General features: G+C 46.3%; 2 protein-coding genes across 8 annotated transcripts in view; one reads left to right on the top strand and one right to left on the bottom strand.

The window, feature by feature from the left end:
- Nucleotides 1–9,038, bottom strand: part of LOC131260055 (neurogenic protein mastermind-like) — a 52,957-nt gene extending 43,919 nt beyond the window's left edge. For 5 of the 7 annotated variants that reach the window (XM_058261713.1, XM_058261711.1, XM_058261716.1 and 2 more), the window contains exon 1: nt 8,850–9,038. The gene's annotated coding sequence lies outside the window, so the exon portion shown is untranslated. The remainder of the gene's footprint in view (nt 1–8,849) is intronic. The other 2 variants (XM_058261715.1, XM_058261717.1) reach the window with 1 other exon arrangement.
- A 472-nt stretch (nt 9,039–9,510) lies between these two features.
- On the top strand, nt 9,511–14,640 carry LOC131260752 (pre-mRNA 3' end processing protein WDR33). Its single transcript, XM_058262563.1, has 7 exons — nt 9,511–10,272; nt 10,343–10,612; nt 10,688–10,839; nt 12,185–12,409; nt 12,494–12,727; nt 12,811–13,349; nt 13,432–14,640. Exons 1-7 carry the CDS (start codon nt 10,006–10,008, stop codon nt 14,472–14,474), a joined length of 2,730 nt encoding a protein of 909 aa, XP_058118546.1. The 5' UTR covers nt 9,511–10,005; the 3' UTR covers nt 14,475–14,640.
- Nucleotides 14,641–14,913: the final 273 nt, after the last annotated feature.

Below are 14,913 nucleotides of genomic sequence, written 5' to 3'. Positions count from 1 at the left end.
GGCCGAACGAACAAAAAGTATCCACTTCATTTCATGCTGGATGGTGATGGCGATTGTCATTGAAATAGTTTTCCTGCCTCCAAACGCACGTTTTCCGGGCCAAGCGGCACACCACTATTGCTTTTTCTCGGCTGTGTGTGTGTTTTTCTCCCATGCTCGTAACGCCTGTTCGCCTGCGTTTGCAAAACGTGATGCCCGGCATTGGAGGCAAGTTCCCCACCATTTACCGGAACGTCCGTCGTGAGCGCGTATTCAACTACGCTCGAGTCCAGTTGATTGCGCCCCGGTTCGCCGTGCATTGTAGATGTGCGCTCATTGCTTTAACCCTCGATTGAGGGAACTGTTTTTTTTCCACGTGTCAGAACTAAAAATAAATTTAAAAAAATAATCGTTTAAATTACACTCTTCAATCTCATTTGCGGAAGACACCCGTTCAAAAATCCTTCCACTCTACTTAACTGTTGGATTTTGTATCGTTGTGTGTCCTAGGATTCCAAACTTTGTTACAAACCCGTGCCATCAGGATTATTCTATAAATTTACTATTCTAGACGTTATGATAAACTACTATTGTAGACACGTTTAAACGTATAACAGTGTGAATATTTAATGCTTGTGAACATTTTGATGACTTAAACTGTAGAGCCGAAAAAAGTAATAGAGAAATTTGCTTCCCATCCAAGAGCCACGTTTGTTTATTTATTAAATAGTTTGTTTATTTATTTTTTGATCTCTCCATCTCACCTTGCCCCAATTAACCTGCCCTATGTTGGACAAGGCGATTTTAGTTTCGTCCAGTTTTGCAAATAAACATCAAAGATTTTCACCACCATGAAACAGCCTTTCCGACTTCATCAAACGCAGTAAGGTCAAGACTACAATGCAACGGCTTTGCCACCACGTTGTGCCTCAGGACAGGCAGGTTCCACCGCTATCTCCTTCGCTAGAGAGCACAGTCATTAGTAGTTGGTACTCCCATTTCTCCTATTGTTTCGTCGCCTCGAGAAGTGGTTTTTTCACTGCGACTTTGTACAAAAAAACCCTCACTTCGGTGGTGAAAAAGATACCCCAATTTTTCGCGCGCTTTGTTACCGGGAGTCCGAGTCGAGGACAACCGTGGCATGGCGCCAACAAAGGAGACGCGCACGCACGCACGCGAACCACAACACGCTTGTGAAAGCGAACCGAATCGTACTCAAGGGAAGGAAGAAGAAAACAGGTTACTACGAAGGGTAGAGTGGGGTTGGGGGGGTGATGTAGACCTCGTTTGATTGTCGTAAGGCCTCAAGGCTAGTGTGCTGGCGGGAAACCTCGAGATCAGCGTCAGTCAGTTGTAACTCACCCCGCGGCGTACGGACACGCCGGTCCAAGGGCAGCAGTGTATAAAGAGTAATTTCCATAGGGTTGAGAATGGAAGAGGAGGGGGAGGCATATACTACCGTATACTAACTCATCGTGTTTCTAATGGGAAAACGGTTCGAAACGACCACCAACGGATCACCTTCGTTACGTACAACATACGCTCTTCACAATGGACGCACGAGGGGTAGCTTTGTTTGTAAAGTTGCTCTTACGTGTACGTATGTGTGTGTGTGTGTGTGTTTGTGTTTAGGTACCGTATGTTTGAAACAAGTCCCCAACAGTCGAGCGAATCATTTCCGCCGTTTGTAACTGGTTCGCGGCTGGAACCGACCCGAACAGTTGGCAAATGAAGCGACAACACGTGCCCAACAAGCACTACTCTCACGGTCCCCATCACCTCTTTCCAAGGTTCAGTGTTGTCTTGTCCTTCTTCTTAACTACCCCGCCAGACGTTCGGAAAGTAACGCCACGAATCGTAACGTAATGATGTGTCTCGTACAGCGTTGGACTTTTTTCTTCCCCTTTGCAGCAAACGTATGTCAACCGGTGTTTGTAAATTTAATACTAACCTCCATTCCGCTTGGCCCCGCTTCGAAAACCACAACTCCCCCCTCGTCAGTGATGAACAACCGACTTCATGGAGTTGGTCCTACAATTCCTGAGTGAGGGAGCACGTGGGATGGTCGATGGGACGGTGGATTAGGGCGGGCTTTTGAGGTGGTTGGATGTTGAGCGAGCTACAAATTCTCCTCGCAATAAACGCCACATTGCACGCTCCTATCGCCAGCGGTAGGCGTAGTAAGAGTCGAGTGTTCCCTTGTCGTGTCCAGCGCCCACGTGTCAACCCGAATGAAAATGTACTCGCTGGACACGCACAGTTAGCGTTAGGAAACCGCAGCGCCAGTGACGAAGGGAAGGGAAAAAGCCTAGCCTTCTCCTCCCCATGGGTCATATGTTAAGGTCCTTTTTTTGCCAACTTTACGTGACTCATGAGACGTTCGAAAAGACGAATGAAAGAAAAGCCCGTCAGAGAAAACAACGGCGTAAAAATGACTAACTCTCCCGGGCACGCACGTACTAACGCTTTTGACACTTGCTTGTAGTTTGTCGTGACCATCAGATAAGTCGGCTTAAAGAAAACAAAATGGAAAGGTAGCGAACGGTTGGGTCCGATGACGAATGAGAAGGAAAGCTGACGGCATTTAGGGAATGTATCACGATTATTTTCATGTCTCATCGCCGGTCAGCCCCCAGCTATTTGTATAATCCTGGGAGAATTTTAAAAGGTTTGAATATAATAATAACTCTCTACACTCTTAAGATTTTTTTGGAAAAATGTGTAACATATCTTTGACCCTGATTCTAAAGTATGTGCACATTGAACTTCTTTCTTTGCAATACTATCTTTGTTTGCAACGTATGTTTGTTGATATTTTTACTTGTTTTAATGTTATTTGCTGCATCGGTTATACCGTTTTTTGCTGCAAGGGTTTGCAAAAGCGTTATCGTTCATACTTTTCCAGACAAAATCCCATCCGTTTTAAAATGTTTTAATTACTGATAAATCAAACAGCACAATTCGATCTCGCTGAATTCAATATTTGATCCTCGAAAACGGATTGAGTCACAACTGAAGAATCGAGAACAAGTTGTACCACTTCATATTAAAGATGAAAAAACGCATGCAGTTGAAGATGCAGAAAAAATATCCCGTAAAGATGAAACCAAGCATGGAAAAGGTAAAAAATAATTCTTTCCCCAATCCCACGAAACTCATGCTTTCGGCACAAAAAGATAAGCTCGGTTCGCGAATGCACAATGTGGGACGACGGGGAGTAATCCTTTTTTCAGCGAATACTACAACACCACAAACCACGAATTTTTGCCACGATCAGATCGGAGGATTCGCGGCACAATGCTTTCATGATTCATCCGATTGGTCGCGATGTATCGCCAAGGTGGAGAAAAACACCGTAGAAACCATGGCCAAACAGCTCACGGAGGTATGACTACGACGAGAGGTGATCATAAAAGCAAGACATTCGGTCCGACGCTCGGAAGGTTGCGGTTTAGATCGGCGGATCCAAACCTCTAGAAACATCCAACGCGTTCGATAGTAGGCCTGGGAGGTCAGCAGAGCTCACCGACGCGCTAGCTTGAAGGCGAAGACCTTCAGGAAGTGCTGATGACCCGACAACAATCTGAGCGACTCGCGGCAAACTTCTGCCGAGAAGCCTCTTGCTTCGTTTCGGTCGCTGGCTGCTTGTGGTTAAAAATAATTCCACCGGACTTGGGAGAACGTAACAAATAATGCTCGACTCGATGCGAGCTGATGGCGAAGATGGCCGTCGATCGGAGCCGCGACTCCTATAAAAGGCAACCGATTTACGGCATCCATCGTCGGTCGGTCGGTCGGTGGTTCCGCCAGGCAGGGGTTGAAGGCATTAAAGCAATTTGACGCAATCAAGCCCGGCGCGCGAGCAGGATGGCCTTTGCTTCCGCCGCAAGTGACAGCACACGCGCGGAACCTTGCGAGATGATGCTGGATCATGATTGCTGATGGAACCTTATTTGCACCACAAAAAGTTTTGACGAACCACTCAACTCTCGGACCCCGTCAACCCGAAGCTTGGTTTCGGGCCACAGCAATGTCATTGCCGTTGCCGTGAAGCAGCATCATTGCCAGACGACGGAAGGTTCAATTCGATCCGGGTGTATGAAGCAGCAACTCCCCCTCCGCACCAGCTTTTCTAAATATTGTCTCGATCGATTATAAATAGAAAATAAGCGGAAATAAGCGCGAGCTCACAAAGAAGCAGTCTTCGGCGGAGCACAAAGCGCCGTGCGGAGGAAAATTCGATTTATCGTCGAAACGCTGAACCGATTATTTTCGGAAACCCTTAGAGCGGCCGATGAAAATGGCGTTTTCCTCCGTATCCGTCTGGAAGGCCCACAGCAAAAGCCTCGCGAAAAACGTAACTCGGAACGGAAGATGATGAGTATATAAGTGAGCCCGAAAATTGGGAAAATCGCTATTCGAACACTTTTAATCCCACTCATCGCAAAAGAAACAACAACATGGAGATGGAGGGAAAACTTACCTACAATGGACGGGGGAAAACTTTCCGCCTTACGCTGTACGTGCTGAAAACCGTGTTTCAGATCGTTCATGGGTGGGCGTACGAAAGAATTGGACAGCGAGAGAGTGTACGTGTGTGTGTGGAGTTGACGCTGAGTGAGTTATTTGTATCCGGAAAAACTAATTTGAAACTTTACCGAACCACCTCCGGCCCGGCGCAAATGCGATACCAAACTTTAGCAGACAGCTTTCAAGCCTTTTGCCCTTCGTCGTCCATTTTTAACGTCCGTTTTGCGCTCGCAAAGCTTTCGTACACAGCATTCGGTGCGATCGATTTCCAAGGGTTTGTCGGTGGTAGGTGGGGGGTCGAGGAAATGGTAGACAAAGTTTCACCAGTGTGTGATTTTGACGACGGCTGTGAGTACGGTTTTTCAACCCAGCCACGTTCGTTCGTACTTCAAGTGCTTCAAAACCATACGCGCGCAGCTAACGTGACGCCGAGGGCGACAGTGACACAGCACGGCAAACGAAACGGCCAAGGCAGAACCGAATGAGTTAAATTGTGCCCGTTCCGGGGCCCTTTTTAGAACGTTTTGAAAAGCACTCATTTGCCCAACAGCACACAGTGGGATAGGGTTGCGGCCATCATGCCAAAATAGACACACAAATATACTCAGCAATAATGGAAAACAGAATAATAAACAAACCATTGTAAGAGTAAAATATGCAACGAAAAGTTTGAAAACAGATATATCATATTAGAGTGCATTCAAAAAATTCGTAAAACTCTACAATTTGCTGCTCTTGATAGAGGAGACTGCTGATTAAAATAAATTAAAAATGAAATAGTGCTATTGAGACAAATGTTACTTGCAAATCAACTAGTTCAAAGCAAATGTTACTTGAGAACAGAAAAAGCAGCAACTATTCATTTGTGTATTCGTTGACTTGCAAACCTGAAGGGTACGTTGTTTGGGAAGTGGAACCCAACGCGATTCGCTTGCGCTTGTGCACGTTGTTGGAGGGTTAAAATAGCTATGAATAATTCCGATACATTCAACATCCGGCGGCAGCGCACCACACCATCGCCATCGAGAACGAACGAGTATTATAAACACCGTCAGCGCGCAAGAGTATGTGCCAAGAAGGCAACCCCCCCCCCCCCCCCCCCCCCCCCCAAGCAGATGAGGAACGCAATTCGAACGAGTTTAATCTCTTCGGGTAGCGTGAGGAAACATTTTCATCCCATCCGTTTCTTTGTCACACACGTTCCTTTTCCTTGTGGAATGGATAATGATGGTTCTGTTTTGAGGCAGAAAAATACCAGCCAAGGCATTTTTCCATGCGCTTGTTGGAAACGGGGCGCCCCGGTTCTGGTGTGCGTGTGTATCATTGATGTTGTCAGATCTCCGGCCTCTGCGTCACCCATCATATGATCGAAAGCTTTTTTGTCCCCATTCAGCAGCGATGGAAGCCGTTTGCAGATCCAACGCTAATGGAAGCAAAACAAAAGCAAATGAATATGGCGCTACACATTTGGTAGTAATTGCAAGCAGAAGAATGGAGGATGCGAGAGGTGGGAAGAGGTTTCGCGGCTACCACTCAAAATAATCAACCGCTTTGTTGTGTGTGGATCGCGCTGGGTTGAACGAAAATGTCGCCGTACACAAAACAAAACAGGCCACCAGCAGCAGCTTGGGCGGAGTTTTTCTGGCACACAGCGTTGAGGAAAAACGATACCCCCAACCAGAACGCATCATGGTTTCCACGAGAATGGGTGATGCGGGAGTACGAGTTTACAGCATTTGGTAGATGTATTTAGCGTGACATCTTTCAATTTGCACACTGCTTTTAAATAAACGTGTTTTAGCGCCATTAGTACACAGTTTTTGAATGAAACCAATTTAAATTTAATCAAAGGGTACTCACTTCGTCTTAATTGGCATATAACAAATGGTACTCAACATTATTTAAGTTATTTCCATTTGTGGTCAAAGTTGTGCTTTGCGTTTTCAATAATATTGTAAGTTAACAGACCAGCGCAATGGAATTATAGAATGAATGAAAAAGCTAAAGCGTTTGTGCAATTGCTTTTGAATGTACCATCAGTGAAATTTTCCTCGGAATCACTGTAGCACGTTGATGCCGTAGGTCATTGTTTATGTTTATCCATTGTGGTTCGTCATACACGACCGGTATAAAATCCTACCAAAATCCTCCATTCATCTATCATACCAGACTTTTTCAGTAGCAGCGTAAACATGAAAGCTATTTCTTGCACATTCGTTACGCTGCTTTTCAAGCGACACAACGGAACTGGTAGCCGTGGTGAGGTATCCGTATCTTGGGCCCTCCTCTCGCAAACTGCCCGTCTGGAAACGACTTCCGGTTTTCCATAGTCATCCATTTTCGCTTTCAACCATGTGAAATAGAAAAGTCCGCAGCGGCGGTGACGGCGGCGGTAATAAAGATGGAGTAATCTCAAGCACTGCGCGCTGATCTAATGCTGCGACGAATAGGGCAGCAAAGCAGGCGGACGAAAAAGAAAAATCAAAACAAAACAAATGGGTGTGCCTCGCACTAAAAGCGAACACACGACCACCCCACCCGCTATGACCGTACACCGTTCAGACGGGTGAACGAGCGGAGGGAAGGCCCGGGGGCGTAGTGTTTCGATTTTCTTTTCATTTCTCTTGCGCGATGCTTTTGCACTTTCACCACCCGCGTCTCTGCTGCGGTCAGAACTCCCGCCCCGAAACGGTTCCACCACATCTCGTGCTATGTTTACTACCTCCACCCCTGTCGAACCACCACACCCCTCCACTACGACCCCACTCCAAGGGGGGGAAGAACACCACAACCCTCATCTGGGTGTAATCATCCGTTCCGTCATTTTCCGCCGCCCGGAATGGGAATTGCCGTGCAAAAGCAAAAGAAAACAAAACAGTGTGAACAAGCACACGTACAAACACACACACGCGACGTGCGCGTTTGCGGGAAAACAAAGAAAAAAAGGGAACCGAGGGTTTTGTGTCGACGGTTGCGTTACACACACGATCCGCGATTCCATGTTTCCCTTTTATCCCCTTTAGTCTGCATGGTGCCGTCTAGCTCACTCTACGTTTTACTTTCGCGTGATGGATGGAAGGAATACTCAATATGCCGCACGAGAATCTGGGTTTTTAGTTTGGAACAGCTAACAATAGAACAAGAAAATCTCCTCTTAGTTGTTGTAAAACTTGTCCGAATCTGGAAAATATCCATGTTCATAGATTTGAATGCGCAGAGAAGAGAACAGTAGAAGGAATATGTTATGCTAAGACAAACTGGACCCTTTCCCCGGGAATGCACGCACGCGCCCTCCACATACACACCCATACATAGCAGCCGAGCCGAGCAAATGGTTTTCGTGAAAAGGATATCCCCGGCGTTAATGGAAGAAATAGCAATGCAAAAGGGATTAACGCGGAGGATGCCGATGGTGCACGTGCGCACACACCTTCGTGGTCCATTAACGATAGTGTGTAGCGGATGTTGTTATGGAAGCTATACAGTACACACTACTAATGCTAAGGACACTAAGGATTGAACAGTTATTCACATTTTCCGTCTACATTTTACCAATTTGCCATGGCTTGCTGTGGACTGACGTTTTTGGTAGAAGAGTTTGTTTTATGTGCCGCCATTGCCTTTCTTCGACATTTGTTTTCGATCTCCATTTTGTATTGTCGATTATACGTCTCTCGATAGGATGGTACGCTGCAAAATGGTGAGGTTAAAATAATTGATTGGAAAAAATCACTCACTTCCGCATTCGGGTTGGGCGTACACGGGCCATACACGGGCAAGTTGGAGCTTTGTTGTTCGGCCCTTGCTCAGCTTCTAGTTGACGATTGGTCTTCTCGGACACACGAGGATGACGACATGCTCCGGGAGCTGGCATGGCCTCCGGAACAGGCAGCTTCCACTATTGCTGCTTTCAATCTTCGGGGGGCTGAACGGTGGAATGGAATCGCATTCACTTCCGCTGCGTCACCACATCCATCGCATCCACACACTCGTACAACAACACGCACACAGCAGAGGTAAGGTGAGAGCAAATTGGCACGAGAACGCAATAAAATTCGCGAGCAAAAAAAACGCACAATCTAGTCAGCGACGATTACCTCCCTCGGGGCGAAGATTATGGCGATGACGGATCATCATTTTCGTACGCAGGAATCTTCGCTTTCCTTTCCCTTTTCCCTAGGTGAACATTTGCTCACAACACTCCATCTTGGCCTTTTTAGTTTCCCCTGTTGTGCTGGCGTCAATACCCATAACATAAACCTTTTGCAACCTTCTCGAACATTTGCTTCATTTACTCACTTAAAGATTGAACTTTCTTACACCTTAACCCAGCCACTTACTCGAGTAGTAGATACACCACGCATTCAACCTTCGATGTTTATTTTTTCCCTTTCGATTCTATGTAATTCAATTTGATGTTATAATAACTAGATACACATACACACACACGCGCGCACCCACGGTTTCACACACAAACGCAGCTACACACGCGATGGATAGGCGGAACAAATCGCAACGCTCTCGAGATGCGACTTGTCGTCTACGCGGTTGGGCACGGAATGACGAACAAGTATAAAATTGGACAACACCAAGATCTGTGGAAAAGAGAGGTCTACACAATCGGACCTGCGCGCGGCGAGAGAGAAGGAGATAAACTGTTTCAGCGCTGCATAAGGTTAGTTGGGCGAAGCTGTACCGTTCAGTAAGTGTTTCTCTGCTCTAAGCACCTGTGATATGGCTGGTACAATTTTCGTTGAATTGAACCTTGATTTTGAAAGCCAATAATGTTTAGTAAAATTGTAATTAAATTGGTTAGCCTTAGTAATTTAGGTTAATGAAGCACTACAAATATATTGGTAAAATTGCTCGTCGATTTCTAAAATAATTTTGACAAGATTAATAGAATGAAGCAATATTTGCTGAATCTGTACATTTTGCTGAAGTAAAGTTACTCCGTTCCAGTAACCTTGCCTTGAACTGTCACAATTAGAAGAAAATGGTCGGCGCGGTATCACGCGTAACTTTTCCCGAGAAAAGTTCTGCAAAGCGTCCAAATTGTTAAGTTTTTCATCTCTGTTCGTGCAGCAATTGCATAAACTAAAGTTCAGAAACACAGTTCCGTCAAAATACCCGTCGATACTTGAAGGGCAATCGACGTACGAGAGAAAGCAGCAGTGTCACCGCAAGGACAATATATCAGCAAACCATGACACCAAATGTTTAGCGTGTACTTTTCGGTTTTATTGCTGTCGGGAAAATAAAAATTGTAAATTGGCGATTACTACACATTGTCCGCTATCTGAAACGAGTGTCATAGTACCGAAGGATTCACTGTGGACCGCTATGTAACAGATCGCATTGTGTAAATAGTGTTAAGAAAGATTAAGGGTGTTTGGGTGACTCCGGTCGTGGTGCATTTCCTTTCTGCTCAACGCTTAGCTTCGTGTTTTTAAACCATTCTCACACCAGTGATACAGCTTACCCAGGAGTATCACAATGGAGTTTTCGCAACCACCCCCATCGGTGGATGCACCGGTCCAACATTTCGCTAATCCCCCACCAATCAACCGCATCCTCAGCTACCAGAATCCGCAACCGCCTAAGCAACAGTTTAACTTCTACCACCACAAACCGTACCACCACTTCAATGGGTTCCGTGGTGGTGGCCCGATGTCCCAGGACGACTTCGACGGAAAGCGGCTTCGGAAGTCTGTCATGCGGAAAACGGTCGACTACAATGCAGCCATCATCAAAGCACTCGAGGTAGGTGAAAGTTAGGTTGCTTTGTTAATTCCATCGCTGTAACTGATGGTTTGGTTTCACTATCCCGCAGTATCGTACCTGGCAGCGAGACCACCGCGACCGGCGGGCACTGCAGCCGGAAAGCATCTACATTCCCGAACTGTTGCCACCGCCAAGCTACATGGACAATCCTAGCAACGCCGTAACGACCCGATTCGTGAAAACCGCCACAAACAAAATGCGGTGTCCGATTTTTACTCTTGCCTGGACGCCGGAAGGCCGTCGGTTGATAACCGGCGCCAGTTCTGGCGAATTCACGCTCTGGAATGGGTTGATGTTTAACTTCGAAACTATCCTACAGGTGGGTTTACACGCGGATGACCAGCGATACATCAAGCACCAATAACACGATGTCATCTTTCTCTTCCCTTATCAGGCACACGATGTATCCGTGAGGACGATGGTGTGGTCACACAACGATAACTGGATGGTCACTGGCGATCATGGCGGTTTCGTTAAGTACTGGCAGTCCAACATGAACAACGTAAAGATGTTCCAGGCGCACAAGGACCCGATTCGAGGCATCAGGTACAGCCGCACTACCAAGTCACCACGCTCGTGGCCTCTCAACACCACGATCTACACAGGGCAGACTTCGGTGGATGCATCCTTGCCGCAATACTTCGTGCCATTGCTCATTCGACTAAGTATACTCCTATCTCTCTTTCTCTCTATGTATATATCACTTTTGAACAATATTTTTGCTCTACTATTTTTTCTTGTTTGGTGTAATCTCCATCAAGTACAAATAAACGTAAGGGGATTGACCAATTGTTATATCAATGTTTCTTGATATTGTTGAAAGGATTCGTGTGTGTTGTCTGATTTCGAGATCGGCACGTTGAATCTTTTATAATATTTTTTTAATAACCTATATATGAAAAGGTTACTCAACTAATTTGACTTCAGCTGTGGAAGTTTGATTTTGCGAGCAAATGAATTGTTTTGTTTTCTTTATAACTTCCTTCACAAACTTTTGCAAGTGTTGTATAACGCCTGCTAGGTTTTGTTTCTAAACATCATTGTTCCTCGAAAGAAGTGCATTATCCGTATGACGAATAAAATGACACCTCGGTCCCTTGTGATTGAAAAGTACCTGACAAAAATAAAGTTTAATCTATTGGAGGGTAGACTGTTTAAAATATATATAAATTTATATTTTAGTGATATTAAAATACCCAGACGTAAATAAAGCAATTATGATTCTGTACCTATGTTTTCATGGAAACAAATAAAGATACCCGACCATCCAACGGAATCGTTAGTGAATAGAGACGCGCCGCAAAACCATTGCTAGCTTCGTTGTGCTAAGCGTTTGTACAATGTTTTTTGTTCAAAATTTTCTGAATAAAGTACTGATATGATTCGTTACCTCGTTCCTCACGACGACGCATACGACGGGCTGGGGAATCGAGTGTGAAAGTAAAATGTACCGAGTGTTTGTTTCCTTTCCAATCCAGACTTATGAAAAAAAACTCCTTGCTCTTGCCTTTCCGTTAGCGACAAGTCGGAATGTGAAATAAATCGAATCGACTCCAAGTTCCCTCTATCAGCGCTGTCCTTTAAAACCCCTAGGCACGCTTTTCTGGACGCATCGACAATGGTCGGGTGAAATTTGTCTTCCGAAATCTTCCAAAGACGAGAGAGAGAGAGAGATTTTCTAAATAAATAAATCAACCAAGATCGAATCCTCCTTTGATGCCGGATGGAAAACACTGAGGATACGGCACAAACGCTAGTGTGGTTATAATAAACGTTTATGTTTCTACTATTTTTTTTCTTTTTTTTTTTTTTTGTTTTAACTACCCATTTCCTTGTAACGTGTCGTTTTGGTTTGGACTTTGCGAAATGGAAATGTTAAACGACGCTTTAGCTTTAGCCCATCGGATTCGAAGTTTGCGAGCTGCAGCGACGACGGTACGGTGCGTGTGTGGGATTTCCTTCGCTGCCAGGAGGAACGGGTGCTACGAGGGCACGGTGCGGATGTGAAGTGTGTCCATTGGCATCCGCAGAAAGCGTTAATTGTGTCCGGTAGCAAGGACAACCAGCAACCGATCAAACTGTGGGACCCAAAGTGTGGCCAGGCACTGGCAACATTGTAAGCTAAACGAATAGCCGCTCTCAATCTGCTTGCCAATCAATAAGTATAATAATTTATTTCTTGTTCTTTGAAATTTTCTAGACACGCGCATAAATCTACAGTGATGGATCTGAAATGGAATGACAACGGAAACTGGCTGGTAACGGCGTCTCGAGACCATCTTTTGAAGCTGTTCGATCTAAGAAATCTCAGCGAGGAAGTCCAAGTATTTCGCGGTCACAAAAGGGAAGCTAGTGCCGTTTCGTGGCATCCGGTACATGAAGGTCTGTTCGCATCCGGCGGTTCTGACGGATCGATCCTCTTCTGGAACGTGGGGTAAGTGGTTCAATTTTTGGTTTGTTTGGGGTCGTTTGGTGGACAAACATTTTTTAACAGATTCTTGTCTCTTTTTCGGGTAGCACCAATAAGGAGGTTGGTAGCATTGATATTGCACACGATAGCATCGTATGGACCCTGGCCTGGCATCCGCTCGGGCACATCCTTTGCTCCGGTTCGAACGACCATACGGTCAAGTTTTGGACGCGCAATCGGCCCGGCGATCAGATGCGTGACAAGTACAACCTTAACACGCTTCCGGCCAGTCTAGCCGGGTTGGATGAGTGCGAACTGGAGGAACACATTGTCATTCCGGGTATGGGCCCGGAGGACAAGGTGGACATCGTGGAGAGTATCGCCACGAAGGAGACGGGTCCCATTCCGGGGTTGGATTTGAACGTGAACAACTTCAACGACAAGATTCGCGACAAGAAGATCCCGTACAGCAAACCGATCCCCCGCAAGTTCCAGGCTCAGTGGAACGAGCTGAAACCCGACGAACAAACGGCCGCGGAAGAGATAAAGGAAGTGATCTCACAAATCGTCGACGGAGGGCCGAGCGCACCGAAGAAACCGGCTCCGACGGCCATTTCATTGTATGAGCGGACGATAGCGGTGATTCGTAAGTTTAGTTCCGACTCAACCCGGAATAGAGCTGTCTTTCGCTTTTGATTTATTTTTATTTGGTTTTTCTTTTTCTCCAGCGGGATCGCCTTTGGAAGAGGCTATTGAAGCTGGAACGGAGGCATTGACTAGATTTATCGAACGGGGTGGCATTAAAGAATTGCATCACCTTTTCCCGCCTCTGCCTGCGGACGGAGACCCGGCATCAAACGGGGACCCATCGAAACCTCCGGCCAAACGGTTTCGGCTTGATGTGGAGCCTAAATTTTTCTACGGTCCGCAACCGTTCATGATGGATCCTCAGCTCAGTCTGCCATCACGAGACTCGGAACAATCGCGAGACTCGGTAGCGTCGACCGAAGATGCAGGTTCGAAGGGAGACGCTTTCGATCCGAAACTACCGTCGCTGTTGCAGCTCGATATTAACCCCCCACCGAATGTACAATTTACCACGGACGAGCAGGCGGACGAGGTGGTCCTCAGAGGTACCTGGAAGGGACGGGAACGCGAAAAGCAACGGGAACGAGAAAAGCGTGACTTGGAGCAGGACAAGAAGATCTGGAAAGAGTACAACGATCGCAACTGGGACGAGGATGAAGATGACACGATGGGGGATTCGACCAATCGACCCGATTCTCCGACCAGCCAAAACACCAACAGTAACGGACCGTGGGGAGCGGCCTTCGAAAACGAAATGCCACCGGGACCGCCGCAAGGTATCAGCTGGCAAACGGACAACGGTGGTGGCCCATCGATGCCACCGGGTGGTCCGCCTCCGTTCGGCGTAGGTTACGGTGACGATGACGGGGCGCCGTCGTTGGATGGATTTAACTGCCAAAGGCCTCCACCACCGATTGGCGTCGGTCAACCGCCTCCTTTCATGAATCACCCACATCATCCGAGCGCGTTCGCTATGATGGGCGGAAGAAATGACGACGATGGTGGCTTCCATAATAACATCCACAATCCCAGTGACCACAGAGAGTTCAACCGGAACGATGATTGGGGCCGGAATGATGGGGGAATGCATCGCGGAGGAGGCCACCGAGGAGGCAACCGTGGTGGTGGTAGAGATTTTCGAGATGGCCGCCGGGATCGGGGTTTCCGGGGACGACGGAACTAAATGGGGGGTGTGCTAAACTTGTTTACGGATGATTGCCGATGTACAGGTGAAAGTGTCGAATGAGATGAACGGAAGTTAGCTATTAAAAATATATAATTTACAGGGTAGCTAACATGAAGTGTTATCTATTCAAAAAACACCATATTGTATGTACATATACATCTAGGTTTTAGTTCGTCCATGGATTTTACAATTGGTTGAGTTGAAAATTTGTGTTTTTTATTTCTACCTGTGGTACCAATTTTGATAAAGCGAAACATTGTCGTTCTAATCGTACAGTTTCAATTTAAAAACGACAATTTTCTCACCACCTGAATTCTATACGATCCTAAAGGGTACTATCGTAGGTGATGCTCGCAATGTCACTTTTGTGAGTCACAAACTGCTCATTATTCGCCTCGTAAAACAGAGCGTTCATGACAGCATAGACAAATTGTCA

This window comes from Anopheles coustani, chromosome 3, assembly GCF_943734705.1.
Source record: "Anopheles coustani chromosome 3, idAnoCousDA_361_x.2, whole genome shotgun sequence".
NCBI lineage: Eukaryota > Metazoa > Arthropoda > Insecta > Diptera > Culicidae > Anopheles > Anopheles coustani.
This window is presented reverse-complemented; position numbering and strand designations above follow the sequence as displayed.

Bases quoted from the DNA above. Each gene is read 5' to 3' on its own strand.
- LOC131260752 (XM_058262563.1), top strand. From the start codon at position 10,006: ATGGAGTTTTCGCAACCACCCCCATCGGTGGATGCACCGGTCCAACAT. The intron at 10,840-12,184 runs GTACAGCCGCAC...ACGACGCTTTAG, and splicing joins GACCCGATTCGAGGCATCAG to CTTTAGCCCATCGGATTCGA. The intron at 13,350-13,431 runs GTAAGTTTAGTT...CTTTTTCTCCAG, and splicing joins GCGGACGATAGCGGTGATTC to CGGGATCGCCTTTGGAAGAG.